Genomic DNA, 23751 nt, shown 5'->3' with positions numbered 1-23751 from the left:
TACAAAAAAACTCAGAGTAACCGAACAGTAGGGAACACATCATCACCACATCACTTGATTCAAGTCAAAAGTTTTGAGTCAAATGCCAATACAGTTTGCGTCTACATGTGTGTGTTTGTGTGTGTGTGTGTGTGTGTGTGTGTGTGTGTGTGTGTGTGTGAACTGGGTGTAGCAGCACATGAGTTGGCAGCCTGTTTTGGTTTTTTTGTTAGGGTTAGGAGCTTGGGGGGCCTTGCACGTAGTTCTCTCTCTCTTTTCCAGTGCCCTGGGCGCATATCAATGCTCTACACGTTGTTTGTTGAATGTTGTATGGATTCCGCCTTAAGTTGCCTTGCCCCGCACCAAATTCACCTCCATCCGCTGTTGATGCATTGTCCAGAGCGAAACGGAACAAGTTTATTTAAACTGTAGAGCTTGTTCGTTCAACTTTTTGCCTTTTTTTAAACATTTTTTTTTTGCATTTTTTTGTGTATTTTTCGTATTTTTTTCTTGTTTTTCATTTTTGGGTGGGAAAAGTTATCGAAACACGAAAAATGTGGAACGCTGTTAGAACTTATACAACATATTTAGGAATACGTGTAGAAATGTCGAGCAAACAAAACACGGAACAAGACTGGCTTGGCATTAACTGAAAGTTTATTTCTTTTATTCCTAAAAGGAGGAAAAAGAATGAAAAATGCCCAAAATATATATTTTGTTGGTTTCATTTTTTAGAGAATTTCTGTTTTTTTTTTTTCCAAGGAATCAAATCGATTGGCCTATGATTCAAAGCATAGATGCTCATCATCGTCGTCATTATCATGATGATGGCCCAAGTAAACACTTCAAATAGACAATTTGCAACAAAATTGCGCATACGCAGCGTTTGACCAAAGCCTTTTTCGAAACTTTCTTGTGTGAGGGTATATATGTATGTGTGTGTGTCGTGTGTGGCCTTTGTTTGGACTGCTGTTTCTTGTATATTTTTGCCTTTGGGCACTCAAAACTTGTCGCACACGCTCGAGTGTTGTAAATCTTTGCACAAAATGAAACTTTATTTGGTCATGGTCATCAACGACTTAAGTAAATCTAAAACTCTAAGTAAAACAAACACACACACACACACACACAAAAGTGAAGGAGTCTTCTCCCTCTCTGGTGAGGACACGGCACACAGGCCGCATAAAACAAATAAACTGTGCACACGTGACCCCAAACATGACGACAATGCAGGGGTAATGCGAAGTGCGGGGTGTGTTGATGACCCAACAAAAGGGACAAGACACTGGGCGCACAAAATTATGCTACACTTTTCTTGTCAGCTTTCACTTCGTACTTTTTTGGCTTTATTTTCTCTTTTTTCCTGGAGGGGGAGGCTAAAACTATGTACAAGGACTTTTTAACAAAATAAAAAATGACATGTAGTTGAAGCGGATCTACTCTTATTTCGGTAACCGAAATGCCAGCGAGTACACACACACACACACACACTCACAAGACTGCTTAAGTACTTTGACTATAATGCTGGGGGGCTGGGACATGAGGAGATTGGGACAAGCGCGCAGATAGCAGATAACAGATAAAAGTGCTCACATTGCAATTTCAGCATTCACTTCCGCCTTAAGGGTACCGTCTGAATGTTTTGCCAAATGTGTATACCTCTTTTCCTCTTTATCTCTCTCTCTCTCTGTTTGTGTGTTTGTGTTGATTTTACCTTAACTTGAATTACCTGTATAGAGAGTATAATCAATTTTTAATAAGGTTTGTTAGCTTAAGCAGTTCAGCCAATGCCAATCCAAATGCCAATGCCCAACACCAAAAGAACTACAAAAAATGAAGAGCCAAACATCAAGGGAACCAGCAGGGAAAATATACATAAATAAACAATTTCATTGAATTTTTGCGTTGTTGTTTAATTATGTTAAATTCAAGCACATGAAAAATTAAAATAGAATTTTAATGAATGCTGACAAGAAAACCAAAAAAAGCAGTTGCACCTGACAGCTTCATATATTTTTAGATAGAAAATAGATAGAAGATAGATAGAAGATAGATAGAAGATAGATAGAAGATAGATAGAAGATAGATAGAAGATAGATAGAAGATAGATAGAAGATAGATAGAAGATAGATAGAAGATAGATAGAAGATAGATAGAAGATAGATCGAAGATAGATAGAAGATAGATAGACGACAGATAGAAGATAGATAGAAGATAGATAGAAGATAGATAGAAGATAGATAGAAGATAGATAGAAGATAGATAGAAGATAGATAGAAGATAGATAGAAGACAGATAGAAGATAGATAGAAGATAGATAGAAGACAGATAGAAGATAGATAGAAGATAGATAGAAGATAGATAGAAGATAGATAGAAGACAGATAGAAGATAGATAGAAGATAGATAGAAGACAGATAGAAGATAGATAGAAGACAGATAGAAGATAGATAGAAGGTAGATAGAAGATAGATAGAAGATAGATAGAAGACAGATAGAAGATAGATAGAAGATAGATAGAAGATAGATAGAAGACAGATAGAAGATAGATAGAAGGTAGATAGAAGATAGATAGAAGATAGATAGAAGACAGATAGAAGATAGATAGAAGATAGATAGAAGATAGATAGAAGATAGATGGAAGACAGATAGAAGATAGATAGAAGATAGATAGAAGACAGATAGAAGATAGATAGAAGACAGATAGAAGATAGATAGAAGGTAGATAGAAGATAGATAGAAGATAGATAGAAGACAGATAGAAGATAGATAGAAGATAGATAGAAGATAGATAGAAGACAGATAGAAGATAGATAGAAGATAGATAGAAGATAGATAGAAGATAGATGGAAGATAGATAGAAGATAGATAGAAGATAGATCGAAGATAGATAGAAGATAGATAGACGACAGATAGAAGATAGATAGAAGATAGATAGAAGACAGATAGAAGATAGATAGAAGATAGATAGAAGATAGATAGAAGATAGATAGAAGATAGATAGAAGATAGATAGAAGACAGATAGAAGATAGATAGAAGATAGATAGAAGACAGATAGAAGATAGATAGAAGGTAGATAGAAGATAGATAGAAGATAGATAGAAGACAGATAGAAGATAGATAGAAGATAGATAGAAGATAGATAGAAGATAGATGGAAGACAGATAGAAGATAGATAGAAGACAGATAGAAGATAGATAGATGATTACTTCTAGATAGGGTGCCAAAAATTCGTTGTTAATGCAATATAATTTCATTCACTTGTTTTTACTTTAGCAAATTCGTTTTCGTTAAGCGTTAGCAGTTGCTTGTAACAAAACTCCCCCAGTCATCCCCACCCCACCAGCTCCGCGTTAGCCCTTAACCTTGCTCCAATGCTTTCACCAAAAAAAGCAAGAAAATATAAAAAAAAAAAAATGTTCAATGTTGGATATATGTACACACATGTTTAGGTGGGTGTGACAAGGGTCTTAGCCAGTATGTGTTCAATGCAGACAGCTTTTTCCTGTTGTTGTCGAGTGAGTGTGTCATCGTCGATGTTGTTGTTGCTGTTGTTGTCGTCATCTTATGGCAAAGTACATTAAGAAGATTGCACTTTCGAAAATGACACAATTCGCCACAAAGTGAAATGGTGTGAGCTCTTTGAGCTAGTGGGTTGATGAAAGGATTCAAGTCCTTTTTTGCCACAAACAAGTTCACTACTGTATGACTAAGTATTTGGATAGAGAAATGGGAGAGAGAGAGAGAGAGAGAAACGAGAAATGCCATAAGTACAAGCAAATTGCTAAGTATCATAAATACTCGTACACACACACACACACACGTACATATATTCATTACAATCAGCTCGCAATGCCAATTTTCACATTAACCATTGATGCCAAATGAATGATGATGTCTAATGTTGGTTTTTCTCCCCCTCCACCTTGTAGCAAAGAAGGACACGTTTCGCTTACAAAGTCACGTCGTCAAGGCGAAATCAATTCAAAGTAGAAAAGTACAGAGCACGTAGATAAGTGGGTGGGTCCGCGCCGTTCTCCTTTCTTCTCAGACTCTAAGGGCTATTAGTTCTTACAGCATTGCAAATGCTACCGAAAACGAAACCGAAACCAAAGTAATTGTGATTGGCGGCTACAACATATACATACATAGATACAAACATACACATACATAGACGTATGTATCTCTCTGTTGCAAAAAGCAAACTTTTGCGGCCTAATGGCATGCCATAAAGCAACAACATTTGTCAATATCAATTTTGATGAGACACGAATACACATAAAGTCTATTGTTTGTTTGGCAAATATGCGTTTCAAGCAAAAAAGAAAAACGCACAAACACCCATACAAACACACACACACACACACATACATACATTACAAAAATGAAAAGAAACAGCAAGGAAAATTTATAACAAACAGCCGCTGACATTAATTGGGTTTCATTCTTTTGGTATTGCACATGTGGCCTGTATTACGCATTTGAGGAAAATAAATTAACAACAAGAATAAAAGAAACGAAATAGAGGAAAACGCACACACACACACACACTCTCCCACAGGAAAGTGGGTGTATCTGATTGCGGAAGACGCTTCAAGACAAATCTATGTGTATATAAAAGAAAAAGAAAATTATCGAAAAAGGTAACTCTGGCTATGCCGAAGTTAATATACTCTCTCAGTTTTGTGACTCAGTACTCTCTTCCTTTCTATTTCGCTGGGTCTTCAATATTTTGTTCTTCGCCCATAACTTGAGGTTTAAATAACCTACGGTTCCTATTGAAATTCAGGGATATGATGTTAAGCATTAAAGGCTATCGTTATACTAAATTTCATAAAGATACTTATACTGATGATATTTATGTCCGATTCGAATATTTTTCATCCTAATAGCTTCCAAATTGGCCGCGCTATAGAATTTTAAAAGCAGAATGATCAAGCGTTACAAACGTCTGACCAATTTTGTTATACCTTTTGCAAGGGTATAACTATCATTAACTAAAATGACAAAATTTGCTGTTTCCCTTGTATAGAAATCGTCATTATCAACAAAGAATAAATACGTAGTATGCTTGCATACGCTCTTTTCAATTATTTAGATATGATAAAGAAGTTGGATATAACGCTTTCATATGCTTGCCATTTACTAACACAATTTGATTTGTATGTATTAAAAGTTATCAGATTGAATCAAACAACAATAAAATTTATAACTTTTATCTCTATCAGTTTGTATAATATTGTCACCTAAAGCAGAGAGGCCAGAGAGGGTAAAAGCTGATATTTTGAAACTTGTCGTGAATAATGAATAAGAACTAGATGGAGTGGAGAATAAATTTGTTTAGTTTTAAATTAAGGGTCAAAATCATATTGAAATGAATGTGCTTAAGTTCATTTTCAAGCTCACTTTTAACGCTTCTTTATGCGTCCTTCAACCACTTAACAAAAATTTAAAGATCTTCTATATTTAAGTCCAAACTGAAATTTGCTGTACGTGTGTGTGTCCCTACCTACATCCATACATATGTAGGTACAGTGGCCTGTTGTTAAAGATTACCATTTTACTAGTGCATACAATTCAATTTCTATTTCTATTTCCATTTTGGCAATTTTCCCTAGACTCACATCTGGCCAAACTCAAAGTCCTCTTGTCTGTGCTGTCCTGTTTTTTATGCTCATTTGATTTTTTTTCTTTCCCCTTCTTTTTTTTTTTTTGGCTACGCGACAACAATGGTTCGAACGACTCCCGCTGCTGCTGCTGCTCCTCCTGGATGTGAATCTGAATCTGAATGTGAATGTGAATGTGCATCTCTTGGACTGTCACATGGGCTTGATTCTGATGCTGGTCGTGGTTCTGGTCTTGGTTCTATGCCCTGGGTCCTGGGTCCGCCTGCAGCCAATTGCAGTGTTGGCAACACAACATTCGCACATGGAGTCACATTTAAATTGGATTGTAAAACCCAATGCGTATGTGAGGTAAGTGGAATGTGGGTGGGTAGAAGAAGCGAGGGGTGGGGCAAATTCGTTTGCCACAAACCACAGACACAGTCAAAGTCAACTGCAGTTTTATTAAACGACGTTTTCTCGTTTTATTCTTTTTTATTATTTTTTGTTTTGTTTTGTCTTTAACCTGTTTTTAGTTTTTGGCGACATTTTACACAAAAATTGTTAGCATACTGAATTCCATTGTAATTAAAACTAAAGTGTGAAAAAGGAAGGAAAACATTCATGCAAAAGCATTTGATTTAAATCTGCGAAATTTACACAGAGTTCATCGTTAAAAACTTTCAATTTTCTACAAAACAAAATTAAATATTGAAAATTTATTATGTATGAAATTATATTTTGCATGACAGACGGTAAATAGTTTATCTTTATACCACGTACCCTTAAGATGAAATAGTATATTAAATGCCTTTAACAGACAGAAGAAAGCTTTTCCGACCCCATAAAGGATATTCATTCGTAACAGCGCAGTCGATCTGGCCATGTCCGTTCGTATAAACAACAAAATCTCAGAGACCGTAAGAGCCACCAAATTTGATATGTAGACCCCTGAAGTTTATTTCAAAATAAAACATGTTCTTCCCAATCTTTCGCTATCAATCTTGAGATATCAATATCATATAAAATAGCCAAGGCAGGGCGGAGTTGGCCGTAAACGACCCTAAGAAGAATTTCTTATAAATTTAAAGCAGTTGTTTCACTCGGTGCATGGTATACCAAAGTCGGTGAGACGTCTTACACACATACCTCTTTCAAATACAACTTGATACCTAAATCAATGGCAACTCAAAGTACAAGGTACTTAACAAGCACTACAGCATAAACGAAATAAGAGCACGTGTTGAAACATTGTATTAAATGGGACATAAATTCGCCGCTTTAGGGTTCTTTAGCTTCAACTTGAAAACGGTCTCTTATTAGCCATATCTAAAGCACAGAAGAGAACCAAGAAAAAACCAAAGATAAAAAAAAAGCCACAAAACAAACGGCAAATCCTTGACAATGCTTTATGGTTGTGCATTTTTGCTCATACATATATCTGGGGAGAGTATTTGGCCATTTCACCTTTTTTGGTCGTCTCAGCCAAGGTAGTTTATCACTGGCTAAAAAAAAATAATACACCACACACACACACTGACACACACAGCCACACAATTTATGCAATGCAATTTTGCGACGACAACAGAAAGCAAAAAAAAAAAAAAAGACAAAGTCCAAATCTTAAACGTGCAAAACCTTCTGAAAAGGAGAACAAAAACTATATTATAAATAAAACAGTGAGCGGGCAAAAACTATAGAAGGAAACAAAACAAACAAAAAATAATGTTAATTTCCAGTTGAAGTCCACAACAAAATTAACCACACACACTCACACACAGACAGGCACACACATTTAGTCATTTCATGGTCATACGCCTAGTGGTTTGGTCCCAGACTGGGCTGAGCATGGGAGTGGGGGAGGCCTTCAATTTGTGTTCTGAGACGAGTTGGTGGCTGGCTCCCTGGGTTTTTCGTTTGTTTTCGTTTTGGGTCAATATTTTCTTTACATTATGACTTTATTTTTGGTTTGTCCCGTACCCACCCTCCCATCTAAAGCTAAATAAACGCCACAGAAATAACAACAAGAACAGCAACAAAAATAAGAAGACAAGCACTTTGTGCCACATTTAATGTATTTTAATGTCCCCAATTGCAGAACGGTCGCCATGCCTGCTCCACGCTGTGTCCAAACGAACAGCTGCCGGCACCAGAGGACACAATTTCGTGCAGATCACCGCGCCTCGTCGAGGTGCCCGGCCACTGCTGCAAAATGTGGCTCTGTGAGAATCCAACAGCTGATGGTAAGTTGTGGCATCCAGCTCCAACCCTCTTACTATATTGTTTTATAAGTGTGTTTATGGTCGAGTCGCTGCCCTTGCTCTACACCTCGATTTCGCCATTCCGCCAGCATCATTCCAGTGGCCAAGTTAATGGCGCTCTGGGGCCAGACATTTTGTTCGCATCCGGTTCTTCTCTTTCTCTCAACTTAATGCTTTTTAAGCGCCCAACGAAAAGCGCAGCGCATATTTATAAAGATGAATTATTCCATGACAACCAACAGTGGACGGTTCGGTGTTTGTTTCGGTCTCTGACTGGAGGTCATATGGCTCCCATTTACGCCCTCACTCACACCCACAACCACATCATACCGAGGGCCAATACCACCACTGCCACTGGAGTAGCACAAGAGCAGCATAATTACTTACACAAGGATTAAGTGTTAATTAAACGCGCAGAATGCAATAAATAAACAAGATTATTAAGCGTTCTCGGACATCCCTAGAAAGCTCCATCGGGTATAAAGCTTTCATTATGAATCGTTAGCGAAGTTCACAGACGCAGATCGATTTGAAATTACATTTCAGTGAAATTTTATTACTTTTTCCGTTCTTTTGTTAGCGCAGCTAATAAATGCTTTTACTTCAAGCATAACACTGAAAGAAATCTAGAAATCTAGTTCTTCATATACATATAAATTAGACTACAGAGATGGATCTGGATCTGATGGACCAATTCTGATTCAGCCTTTTGGTTTCGGATCAGAACAATATTGATGCATGATCCATTACAAACAGAGAAACTGTACAATTTTGTTAGGTATACGAATTATTTGACCATCCTCATGGATCCGTAATTGTTATAATAAGATACGATTTTTAAAACGGATTCTTTGACACTTTGAAAGATAGAATTACTTGATTGTATTTCTTATTTGTTGGAAGCATTGGATAAGTAGATTCTTATTTCTTTTAATAGCTGGGCAAGGGTAATAATACATTCGTTAGACGCAACTGACTTACGGCATCTGTCCCATTGACCATGATAAACGAGCATAAGCAATAAACATTAGCAGGGAATAAAAAAATAAATTCTCTTTCATTTCTTAACTTGCCATTGCAGTCTATGCCACCTGCCACAATAGCAGCATCAGTGGCAATTGGACCGCCTGCAGTCAGTCATGTGGCCTAGGGATTGCTACTAGGCAAACCAGCACTCATGCGGGTTGCCATCAATTGAGCAATTTGCGGTTATGCGAGAATCGCAAATGTGCTGAGGACAATAAGCAGCAACAACAGCAAGAGTCGCATCTGAGGAGCAACAGCCGGTCATTAACGCAAAGGCGACAACATAACATGATTGAAAATCAGCCTCCGGCCCATTCCCATTTGCATTCCCGCACTCATTATCATCATCACCATCATCATAGCTATCAACATCATCATCATTATCATCATCATCATTACCATGAGAAGCAGCAGCAACAGCAGGAGCTGCAACAACAGGAGCAGCAACAACAACAACAAGAGCAACATATGGTTTTACCAGAGGAGCCAGCTCACAGAATACGAGTAAGTGTTGTTGAGTGAAAACAAACAGACATTAGCCCATGAGCCTGAACTGAAACATCAACTTCATCCCATCCATCGTATTCCATGGAATCTTCCTTATTGCAGAAGGGGCATGAATGTCGCAGCATACAGCGTCTGGGTCCGGCCAGGATACGATTGGGCGAGTGCGTCTCGCGGAAACTTTATCGACCCAAACTTTGTGGACGTTGCCATCGTGGCATTAAGTGCTGTATCCCAGCAGCGACGACAACTATACAGGTGAGATTCAATTTGAGACTCAGAGATTCCCCCTCAATTCTAGGCTAAGCTGGACTCAGTGGCGGTTGCATCAGCACCAGCTGCACTTGACAGCTGAGCTAAAGCAAAAAACTTTTAGCGCAAGAACAAAAAAAAAATACATTTTTTTTTTTTTTTTTACTCTGTTATTATGCATTCGCCATCTGCTGGCTTTTGTTTTCTTTAGTTGTTATTTGTCTATTTCAATTAAATTAGCTTTAATTTGAATGCAAACTCATCAATAATTAAAGAAAATCCACTGTCTAGCTCCTTGGAAGAACTTTTAAAGTCTTACCACATTTCGTAAAAGACGACCAATTGGAATATAGTTTTGGTTAATAAGCTTCTATTAACATTTCATATTAGAGAGCCGGCAACAGAGAGACTAAAAAGATCTCACGATTCGAGATCTTAAAATTCTAACTGATCATGATTTATCGATAACCAAAGCTGATCGCATGCCAACAAAATTAATTGATCAAGACTTATCGATAACAGAACTTATGCTATTGCTTTAAAGCTCTGACCTCAATCCTAGAATATATGTATACTGGAATCTTTATTAAAGTTCTGGGTGTCTGGTTTCTGCTTTCAAAGAAATTTCCATATTAAATAATTTTATTAACTTTAAATATTGCAATTCATTCGATTTGGAATTGAATTGATGTTCAATTAGAAATTGTTGCAATTTTGATTTAACAGGTAATCAAATTGTCGTTACCCTTTTTGTTTCGCTTCTGTATAGCAATTACGCTTGCCTATTTGTTTATTTGCTTTATTGGCTTTTGCCGGTTTGCCGTTGCGCGTTCATTTGCTTTTTTATTTTGCCGCCTTTTAGTTTTAATTAAAAAGCAAATTGCATTAAAATGTCAATTTGCAGTCGGGGCCAAATGGCAATCGGTAGCTGGCAATTGGCAAATGGCAACTGGCAGATGGTAGCAAAATTAAAAGTCAAATGCTGTCAAAATCAATTTAGCACCTGTTCCCCATTGCACATTTCCAATTTATTAAAACGAAAGGCCTCAGATTTCCAACTTGTTACAATTCCAATCTTTTACCATTTTCTTTTTCTCTCTTTTGTCTGTTTCTCGTTGTGTTTTCTTCTGTATATTCTCTTGCAATGGCCAGGTTGAGCTGTTGTGTCCTTTAAATGCCGTAGATCCAATTAACTATGTACAACAGCGAACACAACAACAACGTCAAAGGGAACACCATTCAGTGGAGCAATCATCGTCATCCTCATCCTCATCGTCGTCCTCAACGTCGTCGGTGGAGCTGAAGGAGCAACCAAATGCACAGTTATGGGATACCGTCGCCTTGGAACCAATCGATCAGGAATTTCTGCAATCACATCAGATACAAATTGAGAATAAATTCATTGCCGTCGAATGGATACTGAAATGTGAATGCAACAAGAATGTAAGTACCCAAGCAGATTGAATGAATCGAATGAATTGAAAGGGCTGGCGGGGGTAGAAATTGGGCGGGATTGGGGAATTGGGGGATCTGTAATGGGAGAATATAGTACCTTTTGGTTCAGTGTTCATTTTTATTTTTTTTAGAGACAGAGAGCCATAAACGTAGTCATATTTCTTTGCCTTCGGTCATATTTGCCAGCATTCCATGCCAGCGAGTCATTCAGCCATCGTCGGAGAACGGGAGTTTTGGGGCGGGTCTTTACCTCTTCGCAGCAGCTGCATGAAAATTGCTTTCACTTGTCATTTTAATCGCATTTGTTGTCGATGTTGTTGCCGCTGCCGCCGCTGCCGCCGCGGCTGCCGGTGGCTCTTGAAATTTCTTTTCCTTTGATATCCTTTGCATTGATCTATGGGGTATGATGGATTTTATCAGAAACAACTTCTAAGTTAAGAACGTCGCTGGTTATTTGATTATTCTACAGAAATTCAATCCATGCACTATGGTCCGAAAATCCCAAGTGTTGGCATAATTTAATTTATTTTCTATATCTTTATGAATAAGCTAAAAAAAAAGAAGTGTAAAATATTTCTCTAATTTTCCTTTGGGGGCACACTTAAAGCTGGAACTTTTCAACTTTGCAACGATTAAAAAAAAAGATAAATTTGGTTGGAAAAATTACAAATATTTCCATTATTGTGATTGTAACAAAAACTTCCTTTTTCAAAGTGGATGTTAACTTAGGCTGGGCGCGCTTAAGCTCCTAACATAAAGGGAAATCTTCTGGGTATATCTTATAGAATTCGTTTGTTCACTTTTGTTTCCCTGCGAATGAGGCACTAAGATGATGGTTTATTCAGATAGATTTTGGCTTCGTGCAGGTTAGCAAAATAAGATAAAAAATTTAAATTTGAGTATTTCATTTCCAAACTTGTATCCTTAAATGTAGACATTCTTGATAAAATGCATTTAGTTACATAAGTTAAAAAAATTTAAAACTTTCATGAACTTTCTTTTAATAAAAAGAAATTTCCCAAAATATTTTAAAACCAAAATTCAAATATTTTGTTTAGTTCAACTAATGTGCTTGTAATATTTCACATCTCTAATATTTGAGTCAAAAAATCCAATTTCTGACCATAGTGCAATGGTCAACAGTTATTCGATATCATTATAAAATACATATATATGTATCTGTACATATATCTACATATATAGAAGGCCTGCTTGTTATTTTCCATTCCCTGCACAAATGTGTTTTTGTTTTCTAAAAGAACGACGACACAAGCTAAAAAAAAAAAAAGAAAATAAAAAATGAAAATATTACTGCAATTTTTTTTGTCGGCTGGGGGTAGACGGAGGGATGGAGGGGCAGAATGGTGGAAATGGAGTGCTTTGGGTTATAGTATTCAGAGTCAGTTGTTGTTTGTGGAGTGCGCGCCGCCGCACCCATCTGTCTGTTGTGTTTTCCCATTATTTCGGCGTATTCATCTTGAATGCTCCGCTTTTGTTTTGTTTTGTTTTTTGTGTGTGTGTGAGTTTTTTTTTATTTTTTGCCTTTTCTGTATTTGTATTTTCTACTTTGGCGAGTGCTCTGCAATTGCAATGATTGGATTTTTATGAATACATTCATCAAAGAGGCGGCCCCAGCAGTAGCAGTGGCGGTAATGTCGCTGCAGTGCGGTGGCCCAAAAGAGAGAGAAAATCATGCATGAAAGCTAACCAACATTTTGTTGCATACTTCCGGGCAATACGTTCAACATGTGTTTGTATAAGTTAGCCTGTGTGTGTTAGTTTTGCGGCTAAAGTGAGGCTTTTGTTTCGCATCGATGTGAATGTTTCAATGGAAGTATAGAAATGTGGGGGGCAACATGTTTCACACACACAATCACCTAACCACGAGGAGAAAAAAACCTCTAAAGATTAAAAACAATTTTGTTTTGTTCTGTTTGCGCCAATTTCAAAATAATCCTCTAAAAAACAATTTATCCCAACACAAATATTACCTATCAAACAATTCATTCAATTTCCATTCGCTGGCTTAGTCACACTTGGCTCCCAATTTTGCCCCACAAAAGCAACAGAAAAAGCCAATTTCCTTCATAACTTTTTCACAAATATTTCAATTGATTCAATGCAAACAATTGAGTTCAAAAAGACTAAAGACAATATATGTACATATAACCAACTAACTGTCATGAAGAAGATAACGGTTAAGTTTGACTAACTCAGCCCTAAATTTATACAAATTTTCGTATAACTTAGCTGTGCAATAAAATAATATATCAAATATTCACTTGTATTAATTTTCTTATTAAGTTGGATGAGTGTCGGGTCCAAACCTATTAAAATACTCTTTAGACAATCAAATTAAAGTGCTTGTAAGAATGCATCGCGGACAAACTGGGAAGTTTTGTAAACTTTTTGGATAAAACTTTTTTTATAAAACTTTCTAAGTTTATTAAGAAACAGTTTCAAATAAATCCCTAAACTAACTCGAATTACCTAATATCATATTTCACACAACACATATGAAAGAAAATTTTAAAAAGAACTTTACAATGCAACGACGATTTCATATTCAAAATAAGTCTAGTCTTAAAGTGTAATCCCAAAACCCTGGTCGGAGTCAGATGGCGAGTTCAAAGGGTCTTTTTTACCATGCACCTGCCAAAATGTACATATGTAACAGGCAGAAGGAAGTTTTTCCGATCTCATAAAGTATATATAGTGTTGTCCGTCTGTCCGTATGAACACCTAGAACTCTGAGACTATAAAAGACAGAGACAAAAAATTTGGTATGTAGACTCGTGTAGTATGTAAAGCGATCGAGTTTGATTCAAATTTCTGCCAAGCCCCTTTCCGCCCCAGCAATTTAAAAAGAGTGTTTTCCCCAAAGACTATTCTAGCTAGAGTCTCCATATTGGGTATGTATATTTGCTTGATAAAATTTTGCCACGCCTTCTTTCAAATTTTGCATATATAAATTACTTAAATTAATATCTAACAGCGGACCAAATTTTATCCAAATAGCCGTTTTCCGTAAGGCCGGAGTTGGCCGTTGGCTGGTGGTGGCGCTAGGGTGCTAAGCGAGATTTTATTAAAATACATAAATGACTTTGTTGTTTTACATTTGAAAAATGTTTGTTTAACTGGTGCGTGGCATTCCGAAATCGGCGAGACGACTTACGTATTTAATTTTCAATATAAAGCAACATATCTCCTGTATTTAAGTTTTTCCATCTCTCGTCGGAAATTTTAATGAAAAGTAAATAAACCAGAGGGCCGGGGCTAACTTCGACCGCGTCAAAGTTTGTATACCCTTGCAACTTTTTTGGTAACTCTATCCTTACCTATTAGCCATCAATGTGGAAGAACGTTTTATCTAAAAAGGCTTAAGCTTGAGAAAGAAAGGCCTACAATCATAGGAAATAACGAAGATATTGATCAAAGTCACTGTTTTCCACCGATCGTTCCTATGGGAGCTATATGATATAGTCACCCGATCTTTATCAAATTCGGCACAGTCATTAACATATATATTAAATTAAGAAATGTTTAATTTAAAAGCAATCGCGTTAAAAGTAACGAAGTTATTTACAAAAGTCACTGTTTTCGACCAATCGTTCCTATGGGAGCTATATGATATAGTCACCTGATCTTGATCAAATTTGGCATAGTCGCTTATAGGCGTAGTAAACTCTCTAATATTAAGTTTCACGACAATAGCTCAGAAAATAACGAAGGTATTGAGAAAGTCACTGTTCGTGACTTGCTCGTTTGTATGGGAGCTATATTATATAGTCACCCGATCTTGATCAAATTTGGCATAGTCGCTTATAGGCGTAGTAAACTCTCTAATATTAAGTTTCACGATAATAGCATAGAAAATAACGAAGTTATTGAGAAAAGTCACTGTTCGTGACTTTGGGGTTTGTATGGGAGCTATATGATATAGTGGTCCGATCCGGCTGAATCCGAGATATACAACGCCTGCAGTATATACAAGCCTACGTGCAAAATTTCAGCTCTGTAGCTCTTACGGTCTAGGAGGAGTTTGCGTTGATCCAGACGGACGGACGGACGGACGGACGGACGGACATGGCTAGTTGAACTCGTCTCGTCGTGCTGATCAAGAATATATATACTTTGTATGGTCGGAGATGCTTCGTTCTATGCGTTGCACACTTCTGACCAAAATTAATATACCCTTTTTGCAAGGGTATAAAAATGTTCATAACTAACCTTTAGTTAGTTAGTGTTACGATAAGTTGGCTTATTTAATATTATTGCCCACTGAGTGTAAGTTAAATGAATAAATATAAGAGATCTAGCAATAGAGATACAGAGAGGGAGAGAACTCTCCATCGAGAGAGATAAAGAGAGCGTGTTGCTAACCCTCATGATTGCTCTTTTCACACCTTATCACAATTACTGATAGCGATAAATTGTTTAGAACTTTATGATGATTGCCACATTCAATTTAGATGCATATAACTAGCCAATTATCGAATATAAAACTAGATGTTGATAAAACCTCTTACCTTATCGTATGTGCAAAAAATAAACACTATAAAACTCAAAGTATAAGAGTAGGCGTCAACACAAACGAAGGCATAAGATTTACATATTTGCAGACTGTAGCTGCCGATGTGCTGTTTGGGGTGAAAGTGTGTTTTACATTTCGAGAATTCGCTTCAGTCGGTTGTCAAACGTAGAGCCAAACGAACGTGCCATCGAAGTATCACTATTAAACCAGTCAGCCAGAGACAGAGAGAGAGAGAGAGAAAGACCGGGAGAGAAAAAAAACATGAGTTCCGCTTCCATACGCTTGCTCAGCAAGACCAAACAAACCGCACGGATTGTCATCATTGGTGCTGGTGCTGCGGGTATAGCAACTGCCACACGCCTACTTGAGCAGGGATTTCGTAATGTGCTCGTGATTGAGGCAGAGGATCGCATTGGAGGACGTATTAATACCATACCATTTGCGGACAATGTTGTCGATTTGGGTGCCCAGTGGTGTCACGGCGAGAAGGGCAATGTGGTATATGAGCGAGTAAAGGACTTAAGTCTTCTTGAAGTCACTGAAGATCATTATGAGACATTCAAGTGTGTGCGTTCCAATGGGGAAGTTGTTGACGAAAAAATAGCCGAACAATTGAGATCAGTTGCCATTAATTCAATACCCGAAAGACAAACGGAATTGATTAACTATGAGGGATCACTTGGTGATTATTTGACAACAAAATACTGGCAAGAATTGGCCAAATTACCACAAATTGATCGTCCCATAGCCGAAGAGTTTTTGGCTGTGTTCCATAAATTTGAGAGTTCTGTGGAGGCAGCTGATCATCTATTCGAAGTCTCTGGGCGCGGACATCTTGATTATTGGCTATGTGAGGGTGAACTGCTTCTCAATTGGCGTGATAAGGGCTATAGAAGATTCCTACAATTGTTAATGAATGCCAAGGAAGATCAATCTAAGGATTTTGGCATGTTAAATGGTCGTGTGTTGCTAAACAAACGCGTTTCCCAAATAAATTGGGAAGGCTCAAATGAACTGATTATACAGCTATGGAATGGTGAGATTCTAACCGCAGATCATGTAATATGCACTGTCTCGTTGGGTGTCCTCAAAGAGCAGCATTCGCAACTCTTCAAGCCAGCCCTGCCGGAGGCTAAAGTACGTGCCATCAAAGGTCTCAAGCTGGGCACTGTGGATAAATTCTTTTTGGAATTCCCCGAAGCACCATTGCCAACAGATTGGCCAGCCTTCAAATGCCTGTGGCTAGCTAAAGATCTGGAGGAATTGCGCAGTACTGAAATGTTTTGGTTAGAGAGCGTTTTTGGATTCTATCCCGTTTCATATCAGCCCCGTATACTTCAGGGTTGGATTATCGGTGAGCATGCCCGTCACATGGAAACGTTGACCGAAGAGAAAGTGCTCGAGGGTCTGCTTTGGTTGTTTCGCAAATTTCTGCCTTTTAATGTGCCACATCCGCAACGTTTCCTGCGCACTCAATGGCATGCGAATCCCAATTTCCGTGGCAGCTACACCTTCCGTTCAACTTACACGGATGAGCTGAAAACCGGTGGCTGGGATTTGGAAGCTCCGCTCCTCGATGTGGGTGGACGACCACGCTTACAATTTGCCGGCGAGGCCTCGCACAAACATTACTTCTCAACCGTCCATGGGGCCATCGAGACAGGCTGGCGCGAAGCGGAACGTCTAAATACCTATTATCGTTCCCGCACTTCCCAATTGTAGGAACGAAAATGCATTCATAAATATTAACCTAAAATTAAATCAATTTTTTTTCCTACACATACCTATATATTTTTTTACCTGCGTTCGGCATTAGTTGAATAAATAATGATAATTCTTACATTAAAAAAAGAAACAGACAAATCCCCAGAAATTTGACTTTAAGTGTTGAGACTTCGACAAGTTGTTTATTTACAGATCAGTTTGGATAAACAAAGAAAGTTGTCGGCTGATAAGCTGATAAGAACTGGATAAAAGAGCTCGAAATTTATAGTTGCTAAGTCACAACATACAAATTGCTTTACCCCTTCCAAAAAGGGTATATTAATTTTGGTCAGAAGTGTGCAACGCATAGAACGAAGCATCTCCGACCATACAAAGTATATATATTCTTGATCAGCACGACGAGACGAGTTCAAATAGCCATGTCCGTCCGTCCGTCTGGATCAGCGCAAACTCCTCCTAGAAATTTTGCACATAGGCTTGTATATACTGCAGGGGTTGTATATCTCGGATTCAGCCGGATCGGACCACTATGTCATATAGCTTCCATACAAACCCCAAAGTCACGAACAGTGACTTTTCTCAATAACTTCGTTATTTCCTATGATTGTAGGCCATTCTTTCGCAACATAAGCCTTATAATATAAAACGTTCTTCCACATTAATGGCTAATAGGTAAGGAAAGAGTTAACAAAAAAGTTGCCAGGGTATACAAACTTTGACGCGGTCGAAGTTAGCCCCGGCCCTCTGATTTTTTATTAGATCTCCTGAAACAGATAAGTTTTATTGAGAGATGTAAAGTGTAAAGAGTTTTGGCAGTTCTACAAAATTTGACTTCTTTTTGAAAATTAAACCATTTAAGGTTATGAGCCGACTTCATACAATTATCGTTTCGATTACAATATAAAAGTCTTATACCTGTTTATGTTGCCTTATTGTAGTTTATTTCCCTTAGTTATGGACAATTTCAATATGTTTAGAAAACCTGTTTTACATTTGAATCGTTAGTTTATGCAGTTTCAGTTCAGTTTGTAGCAGATAAGATAAGCCCAGGGCGGTATTTGTCGCCAGTGCCAGATCAGCCGCACCTTGAGGGGCCCACGCTATATTGAAAAATTTATAAAAAAACCCTTTTTGCGAATCTTTTACTATGTCAAATTGCAACTAAAGTCTTTTCTCTATTTAGTGCTTTTAAATTAATTTTGAATTGGAATATATGAATATTTTAAAGCGATGACAAAAAATGCCAATGAATAGCAAAGTATTTTTGAATAAACCCAAATCATATGAAGCTCTAATCTAGTTAACTTAGAAGTTCATGCAAGAAACTTTTTGTCTGTTCTAACTATAGCATTTGAATGAATAATGTTTTAATTTGTATTATGACTCCAAAAACTTATATTCAGCTTTTTAAATGGATATTTTTACAAAGTACCAGTTTCATGTAAACTTATATACCCACAGTTTTAGCAATTTGCTGAAAGTGGTTTAGATCAGTCTATTCAATTTGACATTACAGCATTATCCCACATTGAAAGTCTTCCTTTTTACAGTTTCCATAAATTGAACCAGTTTAGACCACCTTATCAGCTTATATGTATTAGTTTCCAAACTATTCCAATTTCGCAACACTCTGCTGGTCCAGTTTGATTGAATCCCCAAATTGGCAGACTCTCAGCATTTGGATTTGTGTTTCAATTTTGAGTTTTTGGCGTGTTTAAAACTGTTGAACTGTTTTTGCATTCCATTCTACGCAATATTTGGTATCTAAGGCATTTTGACCGTTTTGACCAAAAAACATGTTGACCAACTCATTTGCAGCCAACATTTTGGCAAACAACATTGTAATTGCGCCTGTTTTCCAGGGCATTTACAAACAACAATTCACTATTCTAACAGCCCACGACCTCCGAAACTTTTTTTTTTTTTTGGCCTTTTTTTTTTTTGGTCTAACACATGCAAACAGGGAGGTTTGGAAAGCCAAATGCAAAAGCAAAAATCAGTTTAGCACTTATCTGGGATGCAGCAAAAACGTAGAGATTGTGCGCCCAACGCAATGCATTCCATGTTCCGTCCTCCCAAGCCTTTTTGGGCAAAAAAGAAGGACCACAGAACACAGAGGGCACCAGCGGCAAATGCCAGAGGATTGGCCTAGGGCTTTGCTTCAACAATTGCTGCCATGCTGAAAATTCAAATTTATGCTAGAAACCAGACGACCGACTACTACTCAGGAGTACCCAACTCGGCTTTATTTTAGCTCTGCTCTGTTTGGACTTTATGTCTGTTTGTTTCTTTTGCTCTCTGGTATTTGTTTGTTTGTTTTTGGGTGTGTATGTGTCTTGTATATCGCAGATTACCCCGTTAGCCCAATTACATATGCGACTTTGACGCCATTCTCGGGCCAAACAAAAAAAGAAGCTTGGGGAGAACGTTAGAAAGAGCACGACACGAGGCAAGGCAAAGAAAGGCGAATCTCCGGTCCCATCCACCATACCGAATTCAACTACAAGTTGTTCGGCCACATCTGTTGAAGTTGGAACTGCTGTTGCTGCTGAGTTGATGCCTAACAATGATGGCCGGTGTCTAGCCAAGCGGATACGTGCTTTTTGTCCTTCACAGACTTGGAGTGACAATGTTAAACAAGTCTCTGCTTTGACCAGACGAGAGCAGCGCCGGGCAGATACAAACATACATGCATACATCCATTTGCCATGCATGGGGTGGCAGATGGAGCTTATGTTTTTCTTCGTTTCTTTTTTTTTTTTGGGTCCAGGTAATGGTTATGCCTTGGTACTTTTGGACAGCCAAAGGATTTCATTCTCTATCTGTCTGTGTGTATTTTGTTCTACAATTGTGAGTGGTTAAGTTGACTTGGAGAAGTCATCATGTGAATGCATAAAGCGAAATGGGAACGGGAATGGAAATGGAAATGGGACCAGAAATGAATATAAAATGTCCATGGGCTGGAGTACACTTTAAAAAATTCTTTTGAAGTGTCATACAAAATTCTTGGAATAAAAAGATTGATTATACATACATATGTATGTACATGGAGGACATTTGGTTTTCAAGTATATTGTAGTCCTGTATTAAACATTACTACTAAAGTACCGCATTTTGAGTTGAGACTTAAGAAGTTGGAATATTTTAATTTCATTAGAGTTTTATCATTCGTGAAGTTAGCTAAACAAATAATTATTAGTTGGTAGTATTTAAATTCTGGAGTCAGTTAACTTCGAGTTTAGTTCTCAATCGGCATACGACTGAGAACAGTTAAAAGTTTCTTAATCGATTTCAATTTGTTCACATGTATTCGAATATAAGTTTAACACGTTAGATGTTTTCGAATTAACCGACTCCTAGTTGGCACCTCGTTCATTGTAATATTCATTAAGGCGATCTGCTTCACGCCAACCCGTTTCGATGGCTCCGTGTACCGTGGAATTGTGAGTTTTGCTTGAAGCTTCGCCAGCGAATTGCAATTTGGGTCGTCCATTAATATCCAGAAGTGGAGTAGCTAAATCCCAAGGACCTACATCCAGCTCATCAGCATAGGTTGTGCGGTAGCTGTAACTGCCACGAAAATTGGGATTTGAATGCCATTGGGTGCGAACAAAACGTTTTGGCTGCGGAATTTCAAAGTTAAGAAATTTGCCAAAAAGCCATTGAATGCCCTCCAAAACTTTTGCCTCTGTGAGCGTCTCCATATGCCGGGCATGGGCACCAATTATCCAACCCTCTAGCAAACGCGGCTGATGGGACACGCAATGAAAACCACTCACACTTTCGAGCCAAAACATTTCGGTGCCACGTAGCTCAGCTAAGTCCTTTTCCAGCCACAAACATTGAAATTCTTCGATATCCTCTGGCATGGGTGGAGATGAAAACTCCAAGAGGAATTTGTCCACAGTGCCGAGATTAAGACCCTTGATGGCACGCACTTTTGCCTCTGGCAGTCGAGGAACAAACAGTTCTGCATGCTGTTCTTTGAGGACACCCAGAGAAACTGTGCAAATGACATGATCTGCCTGCAGAATCTCACCATTCCACAAGCGTAGAGTCAACTTATCATCCTTTACCCAATCGATTTGCGAAATGCGTCTATTAAGCAAGACACGACCAGTGAGTACGCCAAGGTCATCGGGTTGGTCTTCTTGGGATTTCATTAGAACTCGGAGTATACTTTTGAAACCCTTATCGCGCCAATTCACCAGATTATCCCCTTCGCAATCAATGAAATAATCCGTTGAGGACAATTCAAATAAGTGATCGCAGCCTTCCCAACCACATAGCATAAGCTTTAAAAGCTTCAAAGCTTCCTTGGACAATTCTGGTTCTAGCAATGGCAATTGCTTTGCCACTTCCTTCCAATAGCTTTGCGTCAAATAATCCCCACTCGAGCCCTCATAATTCTCATGTTCATCCACGGCAAATTTATCCATAATACCCAAGAGTATATTTGCGGTTTCTTGGGGCAGTGTTTGTCGATTCGAGCGTATAAATCGACCTTTTAGTTCATTTAGATCTCTTCCAGTGCGTTCGACAAGATTCAGATCCTTGACCATCTCATAGACAACATTACCCTTTTCGCCATGACACCATTGAGCGCCCAAATCGATGACATTATCCGCAAATGGTATGGTATGAATACGTCCGCCAATACGGTCCTCTGCCTCTAGCAGTTGTACATGATTGAATCCCTGCTCCAAAAGTCTTGTGGCAGCAGCAATGCCCGCGGAACCAGCTCCTATGATTACAATGCGAGCAGTTTCTTTATTGGTCTTTTTGGCAGAACCAATTAGGGGAGTTGATATCGAGCAACTGTTACTCATACTGCGGCAAAAAGAACTAACTAGGAATGAATAGTTTCCTACAAATTTTGTTTGCTTTTATACACAAACATTTTGTTTATCAGTCGCAGCTGACCTCGTAGATAAGAAAACGCATGTACTGTGGTTTCAGTGCATCCAGCCTTGAACTATATCTATACTATCCATATACTGTATGAATCTAACTAAATGAATTGAAGAATTGAATTCAATGCACTTTTTGTAGATTGAATTGAAATAATTTCGACGTAAGATGCAATAATTCCAGGGGACCGGGGCTAACTTTGACCGCGTCAAAACTTGTATACCCTTGCATTTTTTTTTTTGGTAGCTCTTTCCTTACCTATAGCCATCAATGTGGAAAAATGTTTTATCTAAAAAGGCTTATGTTTGCGAAAGAATGGCCTATATGATATAGTCTCCCGATCTTCATCAAATTTTGCTCAATCGTTCATGGGTGTAATAAACCCACCAATATTTTATTTCAATAGTTCAGAAAATAACGAAATTATTGAGAAAAGTCACTGTTCGTGACTGTACAGTTTGTATGGGAGTTATAGTGATCCGATCCGGCTGACTCCGAGATAAACCCTGTAGTATATACAAGCCTACATGCAAAATCTCAAATCTGTAGCTCCAACGGTCTATGAGGAGTTTGCTTTGATCCAGAGGGACGGACCGACGGATATTTCTATTTGAACTCGTCTCGTCGTGCCTGATCAAGAATATATATACTTTGTATCGTCGCAGCTGCTTTCTTCTATGCGTGGCACACTTCTGACCAAAATTAATATACCCTTTTTGCAAGGGTATACAAATTGTTTTAACATCTGAAATAGCTTATCGGTTTAAAACTTATCAAATCAGCAAAACTACAAAACAATAAATATTATCGCAATATGTCGAAATTAAACTAGGCGAGCCCTCTCTCTCTCTCTCTCTCTGTCTCCAAAAGCTTTCTATTTCGCTCTCTTTCAGTTACTCGCTAAAAAATTTGTTTAATTGGTTTAGTATTATAAATTAAATTTTTAACTACTCTACAGCTATTTAAATTAATTTTTGTATTAAAATTTGTTTTTTTTTTTGCACATCACGACCAAAGCGGGGGGTGTTTGGGAGACGCTGTTTTAATGCATTTAATTAAAATGTTGCAGAAAAAATTTAATTAAATTTTGCTTATAAATGGGCATATTAATTATGCGTGAATTTCCATTAAATTTGCACTAAAATTGTTGCGTTTGGAATACCCTTACTGCAGGAGTCAATGATTAGCCACAATCCTGCTTCAAAAGGGATTTTCATCTATTCGATATATAGCCAATTGAAAGATGATTTCGTTGGGCTAACTTCTGATCAATCCACCTATTAGCCAATTATTATACGCTGTTAGCTACAACTTCTGGAAAAGTATTTCAGTTATTTAGGGAAAGAGTAATATTTCGAATTGGAAATTATTTAAGGCCAGATTGTTTGGAACACATCTACAAACATATACATAATCATGGTTGAGAAATTACTGATAAATAATTCAAATACTAAACTAAGCAAAGGATATTCAATAGTCGTACTAACTATATTCTCTTCAT

At 37.8% G+C, this 23751-nt stretch overlaps 3 protein-coding genes across 3 annotated transcripts in view; 2 read left to right on the top strand and 1 right to left on the bottom strand.

The window, feature by feature from the left end:
• Ccn overlaps positions 1-23751 on the top strand; it is a 78283-nt gene that overhangs the window by 52154 nt on the left and 2378 nt on the right. Inside the window, exons 5-9 of the mRNA XM_068293094.1 lie at positions 5875-5954; positions 7681-7825; positions 8925-9373; positions 9479-9631; positions 10778-11068. Coding sequence (XP_068149195.1) covers positions 5875-5954; positions 7681-7825; positions 8925-9373; positions 9479-9631; positions 10778-11068 — 1118 coding nt within the window. The remainder of the gene's footprint in view (positions 1-5874; positions 5955-7680; positions 7826-8924; positions 9374-9478; positions 9632-10777; positions 11069-23751) is intronic.
• LOC137579364 (spermine oxidase-like) lies at positions 15781-17477 on the top strand. The gene has a single exon (XM_068293105.1). The coding sequence runs from the start codon at positions 15876-15878 to the stop codon at positions 17334-17336; it is 1461 nt and encodes a 486-aa protein (XP_068149206.1). The 5' UTR covers positions 15781-15875; the 3' UTR covers positions 17337-17477.
• On the bottom strand, positions 20577-22011 carry LOC137579374 (spermine oxidase-like). The gene has a single exon (XM_068293116.1). The coding sequence runs from the start codon at positions 21899-21901 to the stop codon at positions 20696-20698; it is 1206 nt and encodes a 401-aa protein (XP_068149217.1). The 5' UTR covers positions 21902-22011; the 3' UTR covers positions 20577-20695.

The sequence above is a fragment of the Drosophila tropicalis genome, unplaced genomic scaffold, assembly GCF_018151085.1.
Source record: "Drosophila tropicalis isolate 14030-0801.00 unplaced genomic scaffold, ASM1815108v1 contig_1190, whole genome shotgun sequence".
NCBI classification, from domain to species: Eukaryota; Metazoa; Arthropoda; class Insecta; order Diptera; family Drosophilidae; genus Drosophila; species Drosophila tropicalis.
This window is presented reverse-complemented; position numbering and strand designations above follow the sequence as displayed.